General features: G+C 36.7%; 1 protein-coding gene across 3 annotated transcripts in view; it reads right to left on the bottom strand.

The window, feature by feature from the left end:
- Positions 1–53: 53 nt before the first annotated feature.
- LOC108744940 (nuclear receptor-binding protein homolog) overlaps positions 54–23,168 on the bottom strand; it is a 95,948-nt gene continuing 72,833 nt past the window's right edge. The window contains exons 2-3 of one of the 3 annotated variants that reach the window (XM_018480920.2): positions 1,669–1,893; positions 54–425 (exon numbers count right to left, since the gene is read on the bottom strand). In XM_018480920.2, coding sequence (XP_018336422.1) covers positions 291–425; positions 1,669–1,893 — 360 coding nt within the window. In that variant the 3' untranslated portion in view covers positions 54–290. The remainder of the gene's footprint in view (positions 426–1,668; positions 1,894–23,168) is intronic. The other 2 variants (XM_018480921.2, XM_018480919.2) reach the window with 2 other exon arrangements.

Here is a 23,168-nt window from a genome sequence, read left to right on the forward strand (position 1 = left end):
TTATATATGTAGAGGTATGTGTATAAAACGCATGAAGAAGAAAATTTTAACTTTACTTACTTTTCGTGCGTTCAAGCCTATAATTCAAAAGTTATAAAAAAACTGTTACGTTTTAAATAATGCGATATATAACAAAAATGCAGTTAACAAAAATAAACCTGATAATTGCTTCTTGTCACTTGTTTTCAATTCGATCACGTTTGTTTTTCAATAGTCGATCGAAACAAACTGAATTATCAAATGACAATTCGCAAATTATCGGCAAATGATAAAAAGGACCACATTGAGCTTTACCTTAAAGCTGAGAGAATTTGTTTGCACCATCTTCTCCAGGCCTGTAACGGTAACCTTTTCACGTTACGTTTCGTACGCTTCAAAAACTGCTTCAGAGATCCGGACGACATGTATTCCGTAATAAATATTACCTGGAAGAGACAAATTACCTTGCATATAGATCTCAGTTTTATATTTCTACATTAAAACAGAAACATTTGGAAATACAGTTTGAGTCACAATTTTTGAGTTAAATGCGTTTAAACCGTCGTAAGTTTTTTGGGGTGGGGGGTCACATAAAAAATTAAGCACAAACTAAACAGGAATTAAATTGCAAACCGGATAAAGTAACTATGATATTCAGATAAAACACGAAATGTAAATCAATTCAGTCATATTTTTTGCGGAGAAGAATCATGACCCAAAGGATACACTTATCCTTATTTACAAGTCTGGCAGTGACATTATTTGTGGATATGTACTTAACTTTTGATAAAATAGAAAACACCACAAAAGGCGCGGTAAACGCCATCTGTAGTACGATGCTACATTTTAGGATTACGTATGCTTCAACAAGGTCCATTTAAATATATGGATATCTACCTGCTGAAACGAATCCCGCCGTAGCTAACCTCAACGTAATAGGCACGTTACCATACTATATTACACGTACACGTCGTACTACAGATGGCGTTTACCGCGCCATTTGTTGTATTTTCTAAAACGCGCTGTTAAGACAGCAGGTAAAAGTTGGTCTGTGTTCTGTCGGAGCTGCCTGCGACGCGCTGATGAGATCCAAAAAGATCAAAATCGCGATCCGTGTCTGGCAGTTTCGACAGAATACAGACCACTTCGAATTATTTTATTCGATTATGGTAACGTGCCTATCACGATGAGCTTGGCTACGCCGGTATTCGTTTCAGCAAGTAGATATCCATATATTTAAATGGACCTTGCTGAAGCATACGTAATCATAAAATGTAGCATTGTGCTACAGATGGCGTTTACAGCGCCATTTGTCGTATTTTCTAAAACGCGCTGTTAAGACAGCAGGTAAAAGTTGGTCTGTGTTCTGTCGGAGCTGCCTGCGACGCGCTGATGAGATCCAAAAAGATCAAAATCGCGATCCGTGACAGAATACAGACCACTTCGAATTATTTTATTTGATAAAATACTTTATTTTAGGAATATATGCATCACCCTGTATATTTAGTGAATAAACAAGTGCTGTCTGGATGCAAATGAGAAAATGACATCATGTTATAAGCTTCAATGGCTTTGAATCACCGTTTTAATTGATTGATATCGTTCAGTAACAAATTCCAGTGGCGTAGATACACCAGCGTTTCACGACTTTCTTTTAAAAAATGCTAAATTAAATGGTTTGATTCTTACCCTAGGTTTATCGTTGTGTGTATCGGTCCAATATCGATGAAATTTAACGATATTGGGATGTTCGAGTTGTGTGAGATTTTCAAATACGAGTTGAATTTTCTCCTCCTGGCTCTTGAAATTTTTTCTTTCCGAGAACTGAACCTCGTTCCAAACGACCTCAACTCCTTCTTCGGTGTCCATCGCTAAATATGCACAATCAATGCCTGGTACATCCCGTTGTTCAACCTGAAAAAAACAGTAAACGCAATTTAAAAGAGGGCCAAAAATAAATGCATACAAAAGAACAAATCTAAATTTGAAAACTGTTCCTGCTGCTTTCATCTTCGTCAAAAGTAGTGCTAATATTATAGATTTATTACCTATGATTGTACAGTAACGTACAGGCATAAACGTTGGAAAGAACGAACTTTTAAATTCTTGGTCACAAATTTATAATAACTACTAGACGCGAATAGCAATTTCGATCTTATTAGACCTCATTAACTCGCCATAGGTACATCCGATTAATCACTAGTTAAAACAGAAGCTCATTTAGGGATGTAGGGAGAGGGGTACGGCGATAGCATATTCAGGAAATTCGATTTACTGTAGCTTGTAATTTTTATTAAGAAAATTCCCCTTCATAAGAACAATCGATAAATGAATAGATGATGGCCCCCACCCCCTTCGAGTGGGATCGAAGAAGGGGGTCTCCCCTACTACTGTACCATAAAAAGTTTGTGGCGGTCCCACCCCCATAAAAAGTTATGGGGGTTAGATGGGGGTGGGGGTAGGGGGGATCGAAAGAGGGTGGTCACCTGAGTAAAACCCCATAAAAAATTTGCGGCGGTCTCACCCCCATAAAAAGTTATGGGAGTTGAAAGTTGATTATTTTGACAATTTTCATACAATATAATTCAAATAAAATTCAATAAAAAAATTATTTTCAAGCGGGTGGAGGTGGGTGATTGAAAGAGAGTCGTCACTTGAACAAAACTCGATAACCTAACCTAACCTATTGATAAAGATATTTAAATAATGTTTTATATAACTTTCTCAATATTTTTATGTATTTTTCATTAGTTTTACCTTCGAATATTGTTTAAGAATGACTATATAAATATTTACATGCCTGAAAATGTATAAAAATTGGCATATTTATTAACTTTGAACCCCCATAACTTTTTATGGGGGTGAGACCGCCACGAACGTTTTATGCTACAGTGGTGGGGAAGACCTCCTCTTTCGATCACCCCCACCCCGAAGAGGGCGGGGGCCATCATCTAGACCTTTACCGAACAATCAATACGTGCAGATGACAATTTCAGCAAAATTCACTGTCCTCCCCCCCTGAATTAATACTGCTAGGCCCAAATGCAATATCAATTCTCCGCCACTGGCACTAACGGTGTCCAAAAAGAGCTATCGTCTTTATTGGTTTGTAAAAGCAATTAAAATGCCTCTCTTATTGTATTCCGTGTTCTGTACACCGAAAGCGTGAGTCATACGATGTCTGTTCTATTTGTCTATTCACTTATTAAAAACGTTAAATAATAATTATACAGTGGTGTTGGCTAATGGATAATGGCAAACACCCAGACACACCGTAGGATTGCAATTCTATTTAAGAGGGCAATCACTTCAAGACCTATTTAAATTCGCAGAAGTGGAAAAAAAGTACGTTACAAGTTACACAGGTTTCTTTCCTGTTAAACGTATGTAGGCAGTTATACACCACCCACATTAAAAAAGTAATTAAGGCAATTACCTGCGACAAAAAAAATACGTATCGGTATGTAAGTAAATGGAAAGCCGTTAAAGAAATGTAGTTTAATTTGCAATATTGTATATTTTTGTAGGTAGAGAAAATCGAGTAATTTTTAAACCAAAATACGTCTGTATTTTTCCGATTTTTCGTTTTAATTTCCCGAAACCTCATCAGACAAGCTGATGTGAAATTTTTTGTATTAGACAAGGAGAACACTGTTCCTCCCTACAATAAGGATTAAACTGGCGACTAAAAAAGTAGCATGCCTGATGAGGCACGAAACGTCGACAGTATTGTCTGGCTCTTTTTTTAAACAAAAACACTCACTTTGTTTCTTATTCACAAGTTTGTATCAACTTCCTTGTTTTTTAGTTACATAATTCTTAACAGAATTCATTTTCCTGCTAAAGACCTTTTTTGTCTACTTCACCCTGACCGCCTCCACTTTCCTTCCAACGCACGTGTCCGTCCTTCGCGAATTCAACTAATTAAATATACCGGGATGTGCATTTGGATAAAGTAATTTACAAAAAAAAAATTGGACATCTTCACCCTCTCTCTCTACCTTCTGTTCCTAGTTGATTGTCCCCCTGCTTAGAACCGCATAAATGTCACACATATTCTCGGGATGATGTGACGTTGAAATATCATGCCTATATTTCCAACTATACCACTACAACCTTCACAAAAATACCAATGAACCGTTTCAATTGATCATTCCGTTCAAGTATGCTTTTTTTTCAATGGAAATCCCCGATATATCACAATGGAAACTACAGTAATTTACGGGACCGTTCGATAAACAAATCGCAAATTACAGTGTAGGTAGGTACCTGCTGTACAATACAACACGAAGCATCAATACAAAGGAATATTTGGTACTTTGTTCTAGACAACTTAGAACAACTTCTAGGCTCGTAAATAATATCAGTGGTGGAATCCCTTCTTTTATAATTGAAGTTGTAGGTAGATAAATAGGGAGACAACGGCGTTATACCGAGAATAAATTAGGCAGGCTGGATGAATTACAATTCTAACTAGAGGAAAGGATTTCCTGAAACAGATGAGAGCACGAGATCCTTTTTCCAATCTGTTAATAGACCAGAAAAGAGGGCACATTGAATATACAATAAAATAATTTTATTATTAAAGGGTGTGAGTACACACTTTCTCACTAATTTTTGTACACAATTGTCAAAACGATTGAGATATTTGCTAAATTGTGACCCCAATTTTCCAATGTTTTCCTCCATACCCCTTGGGAGTGTTCAGAAGGTCTTCGTTAATGGAGAAGCGGTGTCAACTCAACCATGTCATAAATAGTTGATTGAGTTAACTATCACTTGGTGAGAGGTCTGGATTATACGTGCATGGATATAATGTATACAACCAATTATACATCTAAATGTAGACATTTAGACCCGACTGTTTAGTACAACTTAAATACGTCGAAATTGATGAATTTTGAAGTGAAACTTCTTTACGCACGCTAGGGTAAGTTTGTTTCATGCGAGTTGCTATGTAACGAAATCATGCAACGCATTTCCCCCGCTATCTGTCCCTATGTGTGCTTAGATCTTTAAAACTACGCAACGGATTTTAATGCGGTTTTTTTTAATAGATAGAGTAATTCAAGAGGAAGGTTTATATGTATAATACATGCATAATATAGTAGAGAAACACTGATAATTTTAGAGGTTTGTAATGTGATATCGTAAATAAACACATTTTTTTGCGCTTACATTGCAAACGCTGGCTGAACCCTACGAGATAGATCAAAATAACATACTACAGTATTGTACACCTTAAATAGGTCTACAAAAAAGTCCACGATGGTATATGTCTATCTCTTAGGGATAACCCACAATAACCATTTTTTAACCTTTACTTTTTACGAGAAACAATGGCTTATTTACAAAGCGATTTTAAGTAATACAGCATTAATCCCTATCCAATTAAGTACTTTTAAATACATTGTGCATTTAATATAGATCAATATGGCCCTTTACAGCATGTAATTTAAATAAATATTTTCGAAGATATTACAGACTTGAAATGCAGGGACATAGCGGTTGCGGCGGTACCGGCCGGTTTGTATTGTCTAATGACAAAAAAGCTGTGAATGTTGTATATAAAAAGACACTCTATAGTATATTTACTATCAGCATTACACCCGTGCGAAGCATAGTGTACAAATCCATTAATCCAATTCCTTAACCCCTATCCCGGTATGTTTATGTGTTTGAAGAAGTTTCACTTCAGTAGCGTGTTCTATAATTACACGTTGTATTTTTTTAATTGCAGATCCTGATTTAAAAGCAATTCACCTTGTATATGAGCATTCCGATTCTACTTTTGTCGACCTTTTATTATCTATTCATCCGCGTCGCGTAAAAATAGATACTGCGACAAAATGAAAGGTGCACGTCTGCATCATGCAGTGCCATTCTGTCAGACATTTCTTTTCTATTTAATGAAAGTAGCAGATAGTAAAACGAGACTTCAATCGTCTCGACAGCCATTCTATGCTCCACTTGGGCAAACTAATGTTGCATGTGTGTATGTGTGTGTAGTGAGCATCGTCTAATCACTTCCAAGTGAGTTTTAAGTGTTTCTAAGCAAGGTTAATCGCCTCCTGCTTTCTAAATTTGCAAACAACAGTCACATTCATAAACATTACACTGTACGTACAACTGCTAATTGACCTGGAGATGAAAAAGAACTAATTTCTAAACCAAACGGCAATGGAAAACGGTGATTGAACTGTGCAAGCATGTAACAGGAAAGTAACCAATAACTCAATCGCCATCGGTGCAAAAAACTCATTCCTCTATTAGTCACACCAATAACCGAAACACATTCAAAAATTTAGCGTTTTTGTTTATTGTTTTGACGTCCACATATGAAGCAAGTTCGAAAATTAAAAATTACTGGACAGTACAGTAATGTGGACTTTGACCTGAAGATTTACTAGCGTAGATTCTAACATCCGCGATTTTTTCCTAAAGATACCCACAGCAATCTTACCGTCAGGTTTCTAGTTTCCAACAAATAGATTTCAATAAATTAAAGTCTATGAATTAGCTCTTATCGTTAAATAGAATTTCGCCATCATGAACAAGTCGATAATATGAAATATCTGTCCAAAAACTTCAACCGCCTAAAATAAATCGCAAATTCGATCTCGTCGAAAAAACAAACTTTTGGGTGTTTTATTCCTACCAGCCACTAATGCTGGTGGACAGAAAGTCCCTACGGACAATGCCGGAAGGTGGCGAGAAAGGCCCTCTTCAGCCACCTTTCAGGAATCGTGAGAATGGGTGGGTGGCGGTTCAGGCGAGAAAGATGAGACGGACGAAATGAAGACAGAAGAGAATGAAAGATTATTTGAGGAATATTACTGCCCCAGCATTTGCCTAAGCGATTCGAGGAAAATACAGAAAAACTATAATCACAGTAGCATACCGGGTTTTATGAATTACTATAAATACCGCAGTTAGCGCCATCTGTAGTAAATTGCTACATTTTAATGGGACTGAAATCATGAATTTTTTATTCTGTTCGGTTACATGTTTACCAGGTACAAGTAGATACGTGATGGGCTCAATTCAATATGTCGATACCCTTATAGATCTTGTCAAGCATTTTTTAATCCCAGTACACTACGGTAATTTACTACAGATGGCGTTCAATATGCTGTTTCTAGTGATTCATAAATAACTGTTTTAACGATTTACACTATGCTCTGACTCACTCAGATCGAGCGGCATGGCCTCTTGGTTTCGACCATTGCTTAGCATGCGGAAGTTCCGCCTCACACGCTACATTTAGTTTACGGACTGCTACAACAATTTTTTTGTTGAGTACAAGAGGCACGACAGATACACACCATGTGCATATTTTTGTATTCGGGCTAAAAAAGAATTGCAGTCGAGTCGTCCGACTTTCGCTTGTCGATGAGAGATACATAGATTCCCAGGCACCCGGATAATTAAATTACCGAACAAGTCCGGCATCGACGCTGCTGCAGACGCGTCGCGTCAACAAAGTGAAAGAACCTACCTCAAGTGCTAGACTGTGGTCACACATGCGAACGTACACTTGCACAACGTGTACATTGAAACAAGCAAAGGCCGGCCGACGAAAATTACACCTCTTGTGCTAAAAGCGGCGCAGCTACGCAAATAGAAAACTAATAATGCAATAATCTTCAGAAAAGACCATCCATCTGTTCGTCCGCCGCAAATATTAATAGAAACTTAACCAGTGCTAATTTTACAAAACGGAAGACGACCTCTTTTAACTAGACATGCAGATGGATGTGTGGATGGACAATAGACAAAATTGTCGCCGCAGCCACATGTGTCACTTGTGATTCTAATTTTATCGTGGAAACACAAAGGACAATTCCAGGAGAAATCGTCCGGGGCGACTTGGTTTAAAGCAATAAAAGTTGCGAGTTGCGAGTTGCGAGTCGCGTGTCGAGGGTTTCCTACCTTAAAAGAAAATGTGATTTCGAAAACTATACTTTCTTTCAAGTTACCGGCACTACCACGTAGGAAGTCATGACAAGGCCAAGAAAAGTCTAAAATTTTCCAAAAGTGAATCAAACATGGCTAATACTTTATAGCTTGGCGAAACCTTAATGTATGGAACCTTGGAATTTGAAGATTGGTCAAACATTGGTTCAGTATTAACAAAGTAGTAGTATCATTCTTGTAGTTCGGGTTTGAGTCTTTCGTCAACTCCAATATTTCCTAAATGGGATTTTGGTTTTTCTACCAACTGTAGTATACTGCAGATGATACAGCAGTACGAGCATCTAGCAAGGAGGAATTAGAGATAGCTTTAAATAAAATGGGAGTGGTATTGACAAAACAGTACTGCATGAAAATAAATAAAAGTAAAACAAAAATACTTGCATGCAAGGGAAGAAAAAGTAGGGATAAAGTGAATATAAAGATAGGAGACGGAAAATTAGATGAAGTGGCTGATTAGGTATCCAGTCAGGACGAAAGGAGTAGTAGGGATATAAAGCAGAGGATGGCGCAGGGTTGAGTCACCTTCAATAAAAAGAAGTCACTTCTATGCTCGCAAACGGTTAATTCAGAAATTCGATCAAAGATTGTTAAAGGTGTATGTTTGGAGCGCGGCGCTGTATGGGTGCGAAACATGGACAGTAGGCGCGGTGGAAAAGAAAAGGTTACAAGCATTCTAAATGTGGTGTTACCGGCGAATGATGATAATACCGTGGATAGAGAAGGTTAGAAATGAAGAGGTATTACAGAGGATTCTTTGGAAGTGGATAGGAAATATTCGAGATATTCTTCTCAAGCATGAAGGTCTACACAGATACATATTAGAGGCAGAAACGGGAGTTAAGAGGGGTAGAGGTAGATCTAGATTAGACTACTGTTCGCAAATAGTTAAGGATATGGGTTGTCCTAGTTTTAGGGAAATGCGAAGTTTAGCTCAATATAAAAAAGAGTGGAGGTGCGTGCTATTTCGACTGTGCGTACGTTATACTTTACAAGACACATAAAGTACGCAAAAATACTTTATTTAAAGTCTTAAGTAAACATAGTAATTTTGTAAGCGATTATTCTAAATTCAGAGTATTTTTCCATCAATAATATTGCACAGAAAAAATAGTAAGCCATTTTTATAGAACAACCTGATTTCCCAAATCTGTTCAAGGTAGTGTTACTTTTGCTGTCCGTTCCGGCCACTTCAGCATTTACAAAAAGAGTATTCTCTGTTATGAACGCAAAGTGGCGGGACGACAGGAATAAAGCTTCATTAAAACTAATTAAAAATGAACTTTTAGTTTACTTAAATCTTTGTTTGCCATGTTTAGAGGCTATTAATGTATTTAAGAGCGACAGCAATTTGTTACTGGCTGCTAGGTGTAACAAAAAATATGTTTAAAAACAAAACATAAAATACTTTATTTTTATGCTGAGTACTTCTTTTTTGAACCTTTTAGTCGAGAAATACTTTATGTAAAGCCTGAAAAGGTGGCAACCCTAGTTAGGACTGACGACCTTATGATGATGTAGTATTTGACAAGAGCTTTACGAAGTTGACTGATATCAAGTAACTGGTAGTTATTAGTAGTGTATTGTTATCTGCATACATTTACTGTTGACTTAATATAATTTCTTTAATCCTCAGATTAATTAATTAATACAGATGATGATACATACATACATACATAGAAATAGCCGATTTCAAAGTCACATAATAACTCAGCAGTTTCTCATCATACCTCATATTAAACGACATCGACCGAATGCTTATCAATGCTCTCTTTCAAAAGGCGATAATGACCACCATTGCAAAATTATGGATAAACGTTATCACGTATCATCCTGCGACTTTCCTAAAATATCGTTCAAACCCAACCAAATGATCCTCCATTAAAAACAAAATATATGTCAACTTACACTTCAAATGAGTCTGTAAGTGTGTGAATACTGTTGTCAGGCCTTAACTGCATTCTTTCTAGCACTTTTGAAAGGCCACATTAGCGATGGTATCATGGTGCAACTTGACCAAAGTCACGTAGGCAACACCCTCATAAACTCTAACGATGCAGCAACAGCGAACACAACTCCATTAATATTATGGGGGACACACTTAGAAAACCCTTATCATTAAAGACATTGTGCATTTCGATCAAATGGAATTCTGTGGAATTATTATCTGTACTTTGTTAAATACCTATCTTGTTATAAAAACAGATCTGGGAATAAAAAAACAGTAGAAATGTACCTAAATCTGTGACAGGAAACATAAATTTAATCTTGTAAATAAACACTGCTACAATAGTTTTGGAAAAAAACTTTCAATTTTCACATGAACGGTTTCAATAAAATGCTCAATTTTTATTACAGAAAAAAACCGTTTTCCATAAACTTAAACTTTACTGACAACTTATTTTGTCCATTTTCCTTTTCTTTAAATAGATAATAACAAAAAATATATAGATATCTATAAATTTACGAATAAGTAATGTTAAATTTATATAAAGACCAAAACACTCTGTATATTACCCAAAATATAAAACTTTTTATTAGTTACACAATAAAAGTATTAAACGGTTGAACAGGTAAATTAATTTAATTTTCATCCCCCGATTAAGCTTAATTTTCCGTAACTGATTATTATCGATTAGTTTAATGAGTGATACAATTTGTACCTAAAATAATGTAACGATATTTTTCTGCATGCATAAATCTTGTGACAAGCTGACAGACACAGAGAGATACGGTATCGATTAGCTATAGGGATTAATATTTTATTGTTGTATAACCGCGCAGTCTTTTCTTAGTTTCATTATTATCATCAGCATTTGTTGAAACCCCTTTTGCGGTTACGTCATTTGAATTTCAATACTATTTCAAGGGAAACTTGCTTTTTTATCTCATCAACAAAAAAAAAGAAGGTTTTGACCGACTTTCAAACTTTCCTTAGTCAATCTGGCACTGACAGAGTCAGCTTTGAACTAATTATTATCGTGACATGAAACAAATGACACATATTTTTAGAAAATCGATGGTTATAATACAATTCACCGGTAAATATTCAAAACCAATTTGGCTGGGTGCCAACTCGCCTTACCGACAGACACTACGTTAAATACGTCTGTAATGATTCGATCTTGTTTATAAATATGTAAATCTGCTATCTACACAATTTTCACCGATAAACTGATACAGGCAAGAACCAAGAAGATTTGACTTTTTGGTAAGTACTAAAAAAACCATTGAAAAACGACAATATAGGTAACCCCGTCAATGTATGTTACATGTTCTCTTAATTCTAGAATGTTGATTGAGATTATACCAACGCTATTGTAATGTTCGTGGGTTTAACAAAATTAACTTCTTAGACTGATAACGACAAAACTATTTATTTACATTAATTATTAATATATCACTATTCACTGCGCTATTCATTTCACTGCTATCGCTGTCAATTTATTTCTCGATTCACTTCTGCAACGGTCAATTTATTTCTACTCCTCTCGGCNTGTCGCTCGTTCCGCGCTCTCGCTTGCACTTCAAGCCTTAAATGGAACGCCTCAGAGCGAGGTAACGCCGCATGAGTCATGTTTTTTCGTGCGTGCAGCCGGCTCCATCGAATTATAAGACGTTGTCACGTCAAAAACTTTTTTATCGCAGACCTGTGTTATTAGAAAACTTAAAAACACTATTAAATTACTACTAAACTTAGGTTATGAATTATTCTGTTTATTTACACTACTGTTGATATATCACTATTCACTGTGCTATTTATTTCACTGTCAATTTATTTCCCGATTCACTTCTGCAACGGTCAATTTATTTCTAATTCTCTCGGCAATCGTCTCTTCCTTTAAATACTCTTTTGTTTACTTTCTGGAACCCTCTAGAAACATCCGGATCGTTTATTTTTTCTTTGAACTGTTTAACTGCTTTCCCAGAACGCAGGTATGACACACACGTTTACAGATACAGCGCACATGAAGAAAGGCGCCCGCGGCTAGTCGGCGAATCGATAAGCCTTTAACGCACACGTGTGCCCGTTCGCACACAAACACGCTCGTGTTAGCTACACTATCGATCATTTTTCCGCATAATATGTATATTTCGACACTGATTTGATTATCATCATTTATCCCAAGTGTTATTTAGTAATGAACAATGGAAGACCAAAACCAAGACTGCCCAGTTCTAGTCCTGATACTGATCTTACTGATGTACTCTCGGTCCTGGTCTGGGTTTTACTCATTTAATCTGACATTCTTTAATAATTCTTCTAAACACAAATTTTCCTATTTACCGACACAATAATAAATTGTCTTAAACGCAGAAATACAAGAATATAGTGTTAATTGTGAGAGCCTTGATCTTCCATTATCGAAAGACCAAAACCAAGACTGTAAGACCAAAAACCATTTTGCTCATCGCTAGTCTTATTAAAATAATCGTACTAGAAAAGGAGTCTACGTCAAAGAAAATGTCATCCATTTTTCAAGGACGTTAATGTACTTACCCAGTCTTACTTCAATTGCACATTTTCGGTATTCGGTGAAATGGTAACAGACACGGCTCGCCTCAAATAAATAAAAGCCCATTTGCGTCAAGCAGTGTATCGTGTTGTTACTTCAAATAGCAACTTACTGAGGTCTATCGAATTACCTCAACACTGCGTGCCACCCACCGCCAAGGAAAATTTGTGCTCGTGTGTGGGTGCAGACTAACCCCCGATTACTAAAATTTCCACTCACACAACTATAGGGTTGTTCGGAAAGTCATTTCGTTTTTTTTTGTGGAAATGAAAGACAGTTTTCGTATAATAAACAAATACTTTATTAAATTATATATTGACCGTTCTGGTCCAACACCTTTTGCCATATTTCTGGTAGTAGCATAATTCCACGCTCATAAAATTTTTGGTCTTTGCTGGCAAAAAACTGATCGAGGAGGTTTTTGACCTCCTCATTTGAGGTGAAGGTTTTACCGTCTAAAAAATTTTCGAGTGACCGGAACAAATAATAATCCGATGGTGCCAGGTCTGGAGAATACGGTGGGTGTAGCATTGTATCCCATTCAAGCTGTAAAAGCTTTTGGCGAGTGACCAAACTTGTGTGAGGTCTCGCGTTGTCTTGGTGAAACACTACACCTTTCCTGTTGATTAGTTCTGACCTTTTCTGTTGAAGTGCATCATTCAGTTTGTCCAGCTGATGACAGTAGACTTCCGAATTAACCGTTGTGTTATCCGGTAAAAGCTCAAAAAAAACGATTCCTTTAAAATCCCACCAAACAGACAGCATCACCTTTTTTTGGTGAATATCGGCTTTGGAAATGGTTTGAGCCGGTTCATCTTTTTTGCTCCATGACCTTTTGCGTTTGACGTTGTATACAACCCATTTTTCGTCCCCACTGATGATGCGCTTCAAAAACGGATCATTTTCGTGACGTTTGAGAAGCGAATCGCAGACGTCAATGCGGCGACACAGATTTCTCTCTGTGAGAACATGGGGAACCCATACATCGAGCTTCGAGGATAATCCCAGGCCTTTCAAGTGGTCATAAACTGTTCAATTTTATAAATTTAACCTCAATCCGATCTCACGTGTTGTTATTCGCCGGTTCACATCAACTAATGCCTTTATCACGTCTTTATCAGCTTCAACCGGCCTTCCCGAACGTGGTGCATCTTCGACATCAAAATTGCCGGATCGAAATTTAGCGAACCAGTTCTGGCACTGGCGTACTGTCAACACACCTTCTCCATACACATCAGTCAATTTCTTTCTGGCTTGAACAGCATTTTTACCCTTTCTGTAGTAAAACAGTAAGATATGTCGAAAATGCTGCTTATCGCTCTCCATATTTAAAAGGGCACCAACCAAAAACTACTGCGTAGAATTAATTGGAATTTTTCACACACAAGCCTTGCTATATGAGCTTTCAAAGCATATAAAAATTATACGGCTTAAATGTGAAGTTGGGTGCAAAAGAATACAATTAAATCCTCTGTCGGGAAAAAACGAAATGACTTTCCGAACAACCCTATTCATTTACACAGTATAGGCACGTGGGAAAATTGGAGCGTGTAAGTACCGATGTGTATGTTAGTGCAAATTAATCAATTATTTATTATTCGCTAGAAGGGAGGGTGGTGGGGATATTTTATAACCATCATTACACGTAACCTGTCCAAAAATTGGTTGGACACACACCTCATCCACTTCTTTCTATCCTGGTCCTTCTACAACACTAGGAACATCCTTCCTCAACTGTTTGTGAACAATTAGTAGGTCTTCTGTCTCTGCTTATTCCTGTTTCTGTTTCTTGAAGGTGTTCTAAATACCTATCTCACTTTTCTCTTGAGATTCTGTTGATTTACGTTTTCCAATATCATCACTTCTAACATTTTCTATCCACGGCCAAGGGCGTATGCAGAACTTTCGTGCAGGGGAGGGGCTAATTTTTAATATAACTACGTTTATTTTTGTATATAAACTGGGCCTAATCTTATTGTTCATAAAATGCGTGTACATATTGCGAATAAAATTGCTAGCATACATTAGGGTGTCTGTTTCCATTTAGAATTAACCATTTTTTTTCCCATTCTCAGTCTAGTCAAAATATCTCTCCTTTATTTCCAATCGTCCAAAAAGTTACGTTTACTAGGTTCGAACCCTTAACATGAACCATATTTCTTACAAAATTACCTGTACTTGCTGTCAGTACCCTCTACATATTTCTACAAATAAATTTTATGAGTTATTTAATAGCTTTCTCATCTTTAAATAGATCGTTTACTTCCACTTGTTTTCATTATGGTGTTATGTTATCACTACTTGTTAAGGGTATTCTTTTAATTTCGGGGGAAGGGGGGAGAGGTTTTAACCCAATAACCCCGTCTCCTAGGTACGCGCTTGTCCACGGCATTTTCATACGCCTATAACACTACCTTTCAAACGTTTCTGTAACTTTTTCTTTTATCGCGCATCCAGCGTCCAAGTTGCAAATCCTGATTTATCTGACTATACATAGGTATATCGAAAATAGCCGATTTCTTCCCATTTTTCCTTTCTAATTTTTTGCATTAGCTGTAACCCTACTAAGGGCGTAGACAGCTTGTTTTGCATGGGCCAAAAATGGGTCACATCGCATAGTTCAAGCTTTATATAGTTCCCAACGTCCCAACACATCTAGGGTTCCTTAAAAATGAATCGTTGTTGTTATTAATAAGTTACGCACCTAAGCATAAAAAATAAAGAATGTCTCATCTTCCCCTTTTGCGTATACTATTTTTAATACCCTCCTCGGCGAAGACGTGATGGAGCAATCATACACTTCATCGGCAGAAATATCGCAATCGGATTTGGACGAAGTATGTAATCGATATTTTTGCATCATTAGATAAAAACACTGCAAAATTTTATATTAAGCAGATATTAATTGATTACATACGTACATGTACTAGTATTTTAAGAATGTTGTTGAGGCCGACACCGCTACCGCGACCGTTCAATCAATAGGAGATCACGTCATTCACCCTGCTCAATCAGTCATCAATCGTTTGTGCTAAATTGGAAGGATCAAATAATAAATGATGGTTCTTGAAAACAGCCGGGGTACCAGTTTTTCTTTCAGTGGTCAAACATAATTTAGGTCATTCCGATTCTGTGGAAAACTAGCTGCGTCGGAGGTTTTCACCATCGTCTCCACCAGCAGCCTTGGTTTTCGTTGCACTTCGTTTTAATTGTCTTTTCATATTTGTTTGTCTTGTTGCCACCTGCACCACTCACACTTTCTTGTTTGTAGGTCAAAAGCAGACAAATAAATATTTAAAAAGGGCAAAAACTAAAAATGTATCTATTAGTTGTACAATTGATATGGGTAGTGAATTAACATCAATTAAAATTTCCATTGTCAAGAACTTGGGCCTGGAAATTTACAATCTTTACAAACAGAATAAAATTACGCGGTTTTAACGGGTAGTAAGTGCTAGCATCCCAGAAATGATTACTATCGAAGCTGTATCTCATCAAACAGAGATTATTATTAGATGATTCCCAGTTAGTTTTTGATGTATTAATTGCAAAGAACGCGTATGTCCGCGCTTATTAATTGATTATTAAAAATAAACACATTGTGATTTCATATCGGGTTAAGTTAATATTGAGGGTAGGTTAGTAAATGGGCCAAAACAGCCCAAACTGCGGTTTTTACAATTTGGAAAATTTCGAATCACCTCACCCTTCTCGACAACTTTTAAAGCATTTCCTTTGTCCTTTTTTTTTTTAATTTGCACACATTTTCGAGAAATAAATTCATATCTACAAAATTTCATTTCAACATCGTCGGTTTTGCTCTTTGGGGAAGAACAACTTCTTGAAAGAAAATTAGAGACCAAACATTTCTTTCAACGGTAATGTGTTCAAGCAAATGACGAAAACGCTATTTTCCGCACAATCGGCACTCATTTTAAATCAACCCATTATAGACGCATTCCATTCACACGTGCCATATTATTTTGGATGCAATTTTGGTAACGTAGTTTTATAAAATTCATACAACACACACGTACTGCTTTAACGCGAATTTAATGGCACAACACATACGTACGTCGGTTTATACATACATATGTATACAGACATTGATTTACTGACAGAAGACAGACATGTAAATATTGACATTAACTCTCGTTAACAGCAAAAAAAGATTAAATCAAAGAACAAAATGTTCCCGAATCTTTTTGGATAAATGGAATTTTTGATACGTACTACGTACGTGTAACAGTCTTGTCTCTTTTTTATAGACTTACCAGCAAACGATAAACTAGGTACCAATTAAGTATTTCCTTTCAACTAACTTTTCTGTGAGTAATTACTACGTAAAATAGAAGGACAAAAAGTAACTTATTATTTCGAACAAATTGATTAGACTTTCGCGGCCAGTAAGTGAACTGATGCTGTCCTGATTCGAGTCTACTGCTACTATTGTCTACATCCAGCATCGAAGATAGAAGACCACCGAAGAAATTAAAAAAAAAAACTTTTGGATGTTTCATTCCCATCAGCCACCAAGTCTGGTGGACGGTCAGTCCCTCCGGACAACGCCGGAAGGTAAGGCGCAAGGTCCCCTTCAGCCACTTTTCAGGAATCGTCGGAATGAGTGGGTGGTAGTTCAGGTGAGAAAGATGAAACGGACGTAATGAAGATAGAAGACAGTGAAAGATTATCTGTGGAATATTACTGCCCCAGCATTTGCCTAAGTGATCCAAGGAAACAACGGAAAAACTTGGACCAAGGCAGATGGACCCGGAATCGAACCGAATGCTAACGAATGGTCAAAAGCTCTGGGTTATGCCGCTCGGTCTCTGAAGAAAGTCGTCACTAGTACTTTTATACCAAACGTTCGGAAGCAATTCCAACGACGGGCTATAGACCCGAATCATGACACCATCAGTTTGATTTTTCGTCGCTGAATAATAAATAATTTGGCATCACAATCGCTCTAGTACATGAACATTTTTAACTTTTGAAATTGAAAGACTCGAATCAATGCTAATTTTGCTTAGTTGGGTTTTTGAGGTAAAAATATCTCAAAATTTCATTAGCTGTCTACAGCTTTTCTAGGGAAACGTTTAAGTTCACCAACAAAAAATACGTCTTCGCAACAGTATTCATAAAAAGGAAGGACATTCAAAAAAAAAGTACAAAAGGTAGAATTGAAAAAATACGAACTATTATTTGAATCTGTCTCCAGAATTGCCTTAGCAAATAAACTAGATGACCAAAAATGAAGCAAATCTAATTAGCATCACTTGGATTTTGGGATATTTCAAAATATTTATGTGGTGTCAATTCCAAAAGTTATTGTGGCTAACTGCCCCAAATTACTACTGTTTCAGTCTATTCTTATTAACCCCCGATTTTATGAGCCTGTGGATTAACTGAATATCACACTTAAGAAAAATTTTATGTTCACAAATCAGTCCATTGACAGTACTGAAGAAGAGGAGGCGGTCAGCCCCAGGTCCCTAGCCCTGGAGGGAGGAGGCTCCAAGTTTCGAAAACCGCTATATAGTTGTATTTTATTGAGAGATTTCAAAATATTTTTTATGTAATGCCAATTTCGAGATCATTTCCAATTACTCTTTTAGTATTTCCGTATTTACCCCCAATTTTATGAGTAAATGAATATCACACATGTGCCTATAATAAAAATTTTGTGTTGACAAATTTGTCTACTGCAAGCTCTCCTTCAAATTTCAAAAAATTTGCTTCGGTTATGTCCACTAAGCTCACAATTCAATTTTAGCGTAAATCTGTCAAAAAATCCCTACTGAAATTGCAACCACATGTGGGTTATGAAACGAAGGGCGCTACTTTTAGTAATCCGTTTCCTAAACGACGATTGCGACCAATCGTTCTAGCCAGAAAGGAAACAGAAATATGCTAACCGTAAGGCCACTTTCACACTATGCGATTTGTCGTATAGTATCGGTAACGACAACGTTTCGAAATTGATATGCAAGCGTACCTATCTTCACAGTGTTGTCCGGCTTAGTTGTATGTATCTAATGGAGAGAAAAAGAGCAACTCTATTAAATCGAGTATTTGGTAATCAAATGTTTTTTTCTTTGAGAAAAACATGTTAATGATTGCAAGTCGCGGTTAGCACTACTACTAGCGTATCATACACGTGCGGCGGAAATGAGTATCCGCAACCATGGACAGAGATAAGTTGGCACGACAGATGACATGTGTGAAAGCGTACATTTGGTTACATTGTATATATACGTGTCTTGCAGTATTTTTTTATTTGCGACATTTTTACTGCAACATCGAATCGCATTAGTGTGAAAGCGTTCACTTTTTGGATATACTTTTGTGTCGTTGCAATTTACTGTATGCAGTAAATCGTGTCGTTATCACACTGTGTGAAACTGGCCTAATACGTAAGTGCAAGAGCCTCTAAACATATAGATAGATAGGTACTTTCCCTATTTATAAAGTTATTTCTGTATAAACACTTACCGTTTCGACATCTCCACAAATTTTGATAGTAAAATAAAAAAAGGGGCGCCTGAAATTGCATTAATTAATTTTGCGCTACTCCATCAATTGGACACCGTCCAACAGATACAAATTAGTCTCCTATTTATTTTTACTGCTACGCACACACTACGCTGGATTACATTAAGTTCGTAATACGTATTAATGGTAACCGTCGAATGTGATACAATCACATGCAAAAATAATGTGTACGAATGTTCGCAGTTAACAAAATTTTACTGTTTTACTATTCTTTTACAATTTTGTTAATAGGTATCTGTTTTCAATGGGTCAATTATTACACGAAATAAGGCAACATTAGGATATTTTTTGTAAGAGTTTTCATTTTTCGATATGAAACTCAATTATCACTTTAGATTAGGGATATCCCGAATATCCGGCTTGAATATGGTACCCGGCGGATGCAGCACTTTTTTTAGGATCTGGCCGGGTACCGGAGTACACAGGGTACTCGGCAATTCTGCGAGAGAAAAAAGAAAAACCCAATACTAGCAACAATAATTTAATAAGTTTAACAAAAAATCTACTCAATGAAAATTGGTAAGTAAGATTGTATTGGGATAGGTCGTTTGTCCTAATTTGTATAATTAATGATTACTGAACTAAACTATTTCTTATTTGTGTTTGCTTTTTCTGGTGAAGAAGAAACATCAGCCAAACTGCTACAATTTCTGTCGGTTTTGATTAATGATGACTATGATTTTGTCATCTTGCAAACGTTTAGTGTTGATAAACATTATAGGCTAATTTCAACTCAACCTCCTCACTGAAATTCACCAACCAAGAATTAAAATTTAATTGATTTAATTTGTTATTTCTTCCCCTAGATCTAATGTGAATAAAAGAATTAAGACAGAAGAGGGTGACAATGTTTTTATTAGTTATAAAACCGACACCAACATTTCGCCTCTTGTTGGGAGACATTCTCAAGCCTAAAATATGTATAAATAGTAGTTGAACAGAATTTAATGGTGGAATATTAAAATCCAACAACACAATATATAAATAATTAAAAAATACACAAAAATACAACACAATGTATAGGGTTGTTCGGAGTCATTTCGTTTTTTTTTGTGGAAATGAAAGACAGTTTTCGTATAATAAACAAATACTTTATTAAATTATATATTGACCGTTCTGGTCCAACACCTTTTGCCATCTTTCTGGTAGTAGCATAATTCCACGCTCATAAAATTTTTGGTCTTTGCTGGCAAAAAACTGATCGAGGAGGTTTTTGACCTCCTCATTTGAGGTGAAGGTTTTACCGTCTAAAAAATTTTGGAGTGACCGGAACAAATAATAATCCGATGGTGCCAGGTCTGGAGAATATGGTGGGTGTAGCATTGTATCCCATTCAAGCTGTAAAAGCTTTTGGCGAGTGACCAAACTTGTGTGAGGTCTCGCGTTGTCTTGGTGAAACACTACACCTTTCCTGTTGATTAGTTCTGACCTTTTCTGTTGAAGTGCATCATTCAGTTTGTCCAGCTGATGACAGTAGACTTCCGAATTAATCGTTGTGTTATCCGGTAAAAGCTAAAAAAAAACGATTCCTTTAAAATCCCACCAAACAGACAGCATCACCTTTTTTTGGTGAATATCGGCTTTGGAAATGGTTTGAGCCGGTTCATCTTTTTTGCTCCATGACCTCTTGCGTTTGACGTTGTTGTATACAACCCATTTTTCGTCCCCAGTGATGATGCGCTTCAAAAACGGATCATTTTCGTGACGTTTGAGAAGCGAATCGCAGACGTCAATGCGGCGACACAGATTTCTCTCTGTGAGAACATGGGGAACCCATACATCGAGCTTCGAGGATAATCCCAGGCCTTTCAAGTGGTCATAAACTGTTGAATTTGATAAATTTAACCTCAATCCGATCTCACGTGTTGTTATTCGCCGGTTCACATCAACTAATGCCTTTATCGCGTCTTTATCAGCTTCAACCGGCCTTCCCGAACGTGGTGCATCTTCGACATCAAAATTGCCGGATCGAAATTTAGCGAACCAGTTCTGGCACTGGCGTACTGTCAACACACCTTCTCCATACACATCAGTCAATTTCTTTCTGGCTTGAACAGCATTTTTACCCTTTCTGTAGTAAAACAGTAAGATATGTCGAAAATGCTGCTTATCGCTCTCCATATTTAAAAGGGCACCAACCAAAAACTACTGCGTAGAATTAATTGGAATTTTTCACACACGAGCCTTGCTATATGAGCTCTCAAAGCATATAAAAATTATACGGCTTAAATGTGAAGTTGGGTGCAAAAGTATACAATTAAATCCTCTGTCGGGAAAAAACGAAATGACTTTCCGAACAACCCTATATAAATAAAATAATAAATTATTATAGCAATTAAACGTTGGTGTCGGTTCTATTATAACTAATAAAGACATTATCACCCTGTTTTAACGGGACTTAATGTGGTTTGGAATGTTGGTGAAGGTGACATTTAATAGTTAGTCCTAATACGTCTGTCTTGGTCCAAGTTTTTCTGTGGTTTCCTTGGATCACTTAGGCAAATGCTGACGCAGTAAAATTCCAGAAATAAATAATCTCATCTTTCTTACCCCAAGCACCACCACCCAACAATGTAAATCATTCCTACAGGAGGCCTAACCTCCGGCGTAATCCGAAGGCACTGTCCGCCCACCAGCATTACAAAATGGTGAAAATAAATCATCCAAAGGTTTTTATTTTTCTTTTCATCTTACGTATTTTACTATACAAGTCTTTCATAATGGCCTAGTAGCCGAAACATGTTAGATACCAAATTTTTAAAAACAAAAATTATTTAATTTCTTACGAAGAACATATTTGAAAAACTCCATTTTTTCGTTTTGATTACGGAACTTATTTTTGGAATTTGTCTTTCCTTACTAAATTACTCAGCACAAAAAAAATCTCAAAACAAATCCGTGTGCATACACAGACAGACACACACACATACATGTACAGAACAAGCTTACAAAGTTGCACTAAAATTATTACATTGTTGTTTCATTTTATTTTTATCGTAATTATAATGTAATAAATTTGCATGAAATTTTTATTACGACCATAAATTTAATAGTTTTAGTTAATGTTCACAAGTGTTTCCAGCTGCTACATCGTATCATTTTCTATATCCAAATTTTATTTATGCATCCACATACATGCAATAATTGCATTTAGACTGCACAAAATATTCAACTCATGTTGCCAAGAAGTCGCAATTCTTGCAATCATTAACATTAACCGTTTTCATGTCGATACAGACAATTTAATTTCAGGACTGAACACTGGTGGATGTACATAACGTATAAAACGATACGGTCAAATGAGCATCGAAAAGCCACCATATCATGATCATCATCATAAGATCGTCAGTCCTAAAACTGGTTGGACACGCCCCTAGACCGTTTCCTATTCTGAGTTGATCTTCGCTTTTCCCTAAAACTATTATAGAACATCCTATCTCCTTAAATATTTGCTAACAGTAATTTAATCTAGCTTTACCACTATTCCTCTTAACACCTGTTTCTGCCTCTAACACGTCTCTGACAAGGGGTCCTACCAACCTATCTCGACTATTTCTTATTGACTTCCACAAGGTTCTCTGTTCTCCGATCCTTTCGAATACCTCTTCATTTCTAACCTTGTTTATCTAAGGTATCCTCATCCTGTAACACCACCTTTCGAACGCTTCTAACCTTTTCTAACCCGCACACCGTCCATCTTTCGCACCCGTACAGCGCCGCGATCCAGACGTATACCTTTAACAATCTTTTTCAATCTCTGCTTTATATCTCTACTACTCCTTCCGTCCTGACTTATCTGACTTCCTAGATACCGAAAATCAGCCATTTCTTCTAATTTTTCGTCTCCTACCTTTATATTCGAATGGTATATAGGCGAATGATGAGGATAACGTGGGTAGAAAAGGTTAGAAATGAAGAGGTATTAGAATGAATAGGAGAACAGAGGACTCTATGGAAGTCAATAAAAAATAGACGAGATAGGTTGGTAGGACACCTTCTCAGGCATGAAGGTCTAGTCAAAGACATATTAGAGGCAGAAACAGGAGTTAGGAGGGGTAGAGGTAGACCTAGATTAGATTACTGTTCGCAAATAGTTAAGGATGTGGGCTGTTCTAGTTTTAGGGAAATGCGAAGTTTAGCTCAGGA

This window comes from Agrilus planipennis, unplaced genomic scaffold (assembly GCF_000699045.2).
Source record: "Agrilus planipennis isolate EAB-ADULT unplaced genomic scaffold, Apla_2.0 scaffold42, whole genome shotgun sequence".
NCBI classification, from domain to species: domain Eukaryota; kingdom Metazoa; phylum Arthropoda; class Insecta; order Coleoptera; family Buprestidae; genus Agrilus; species Agrilus planipennis.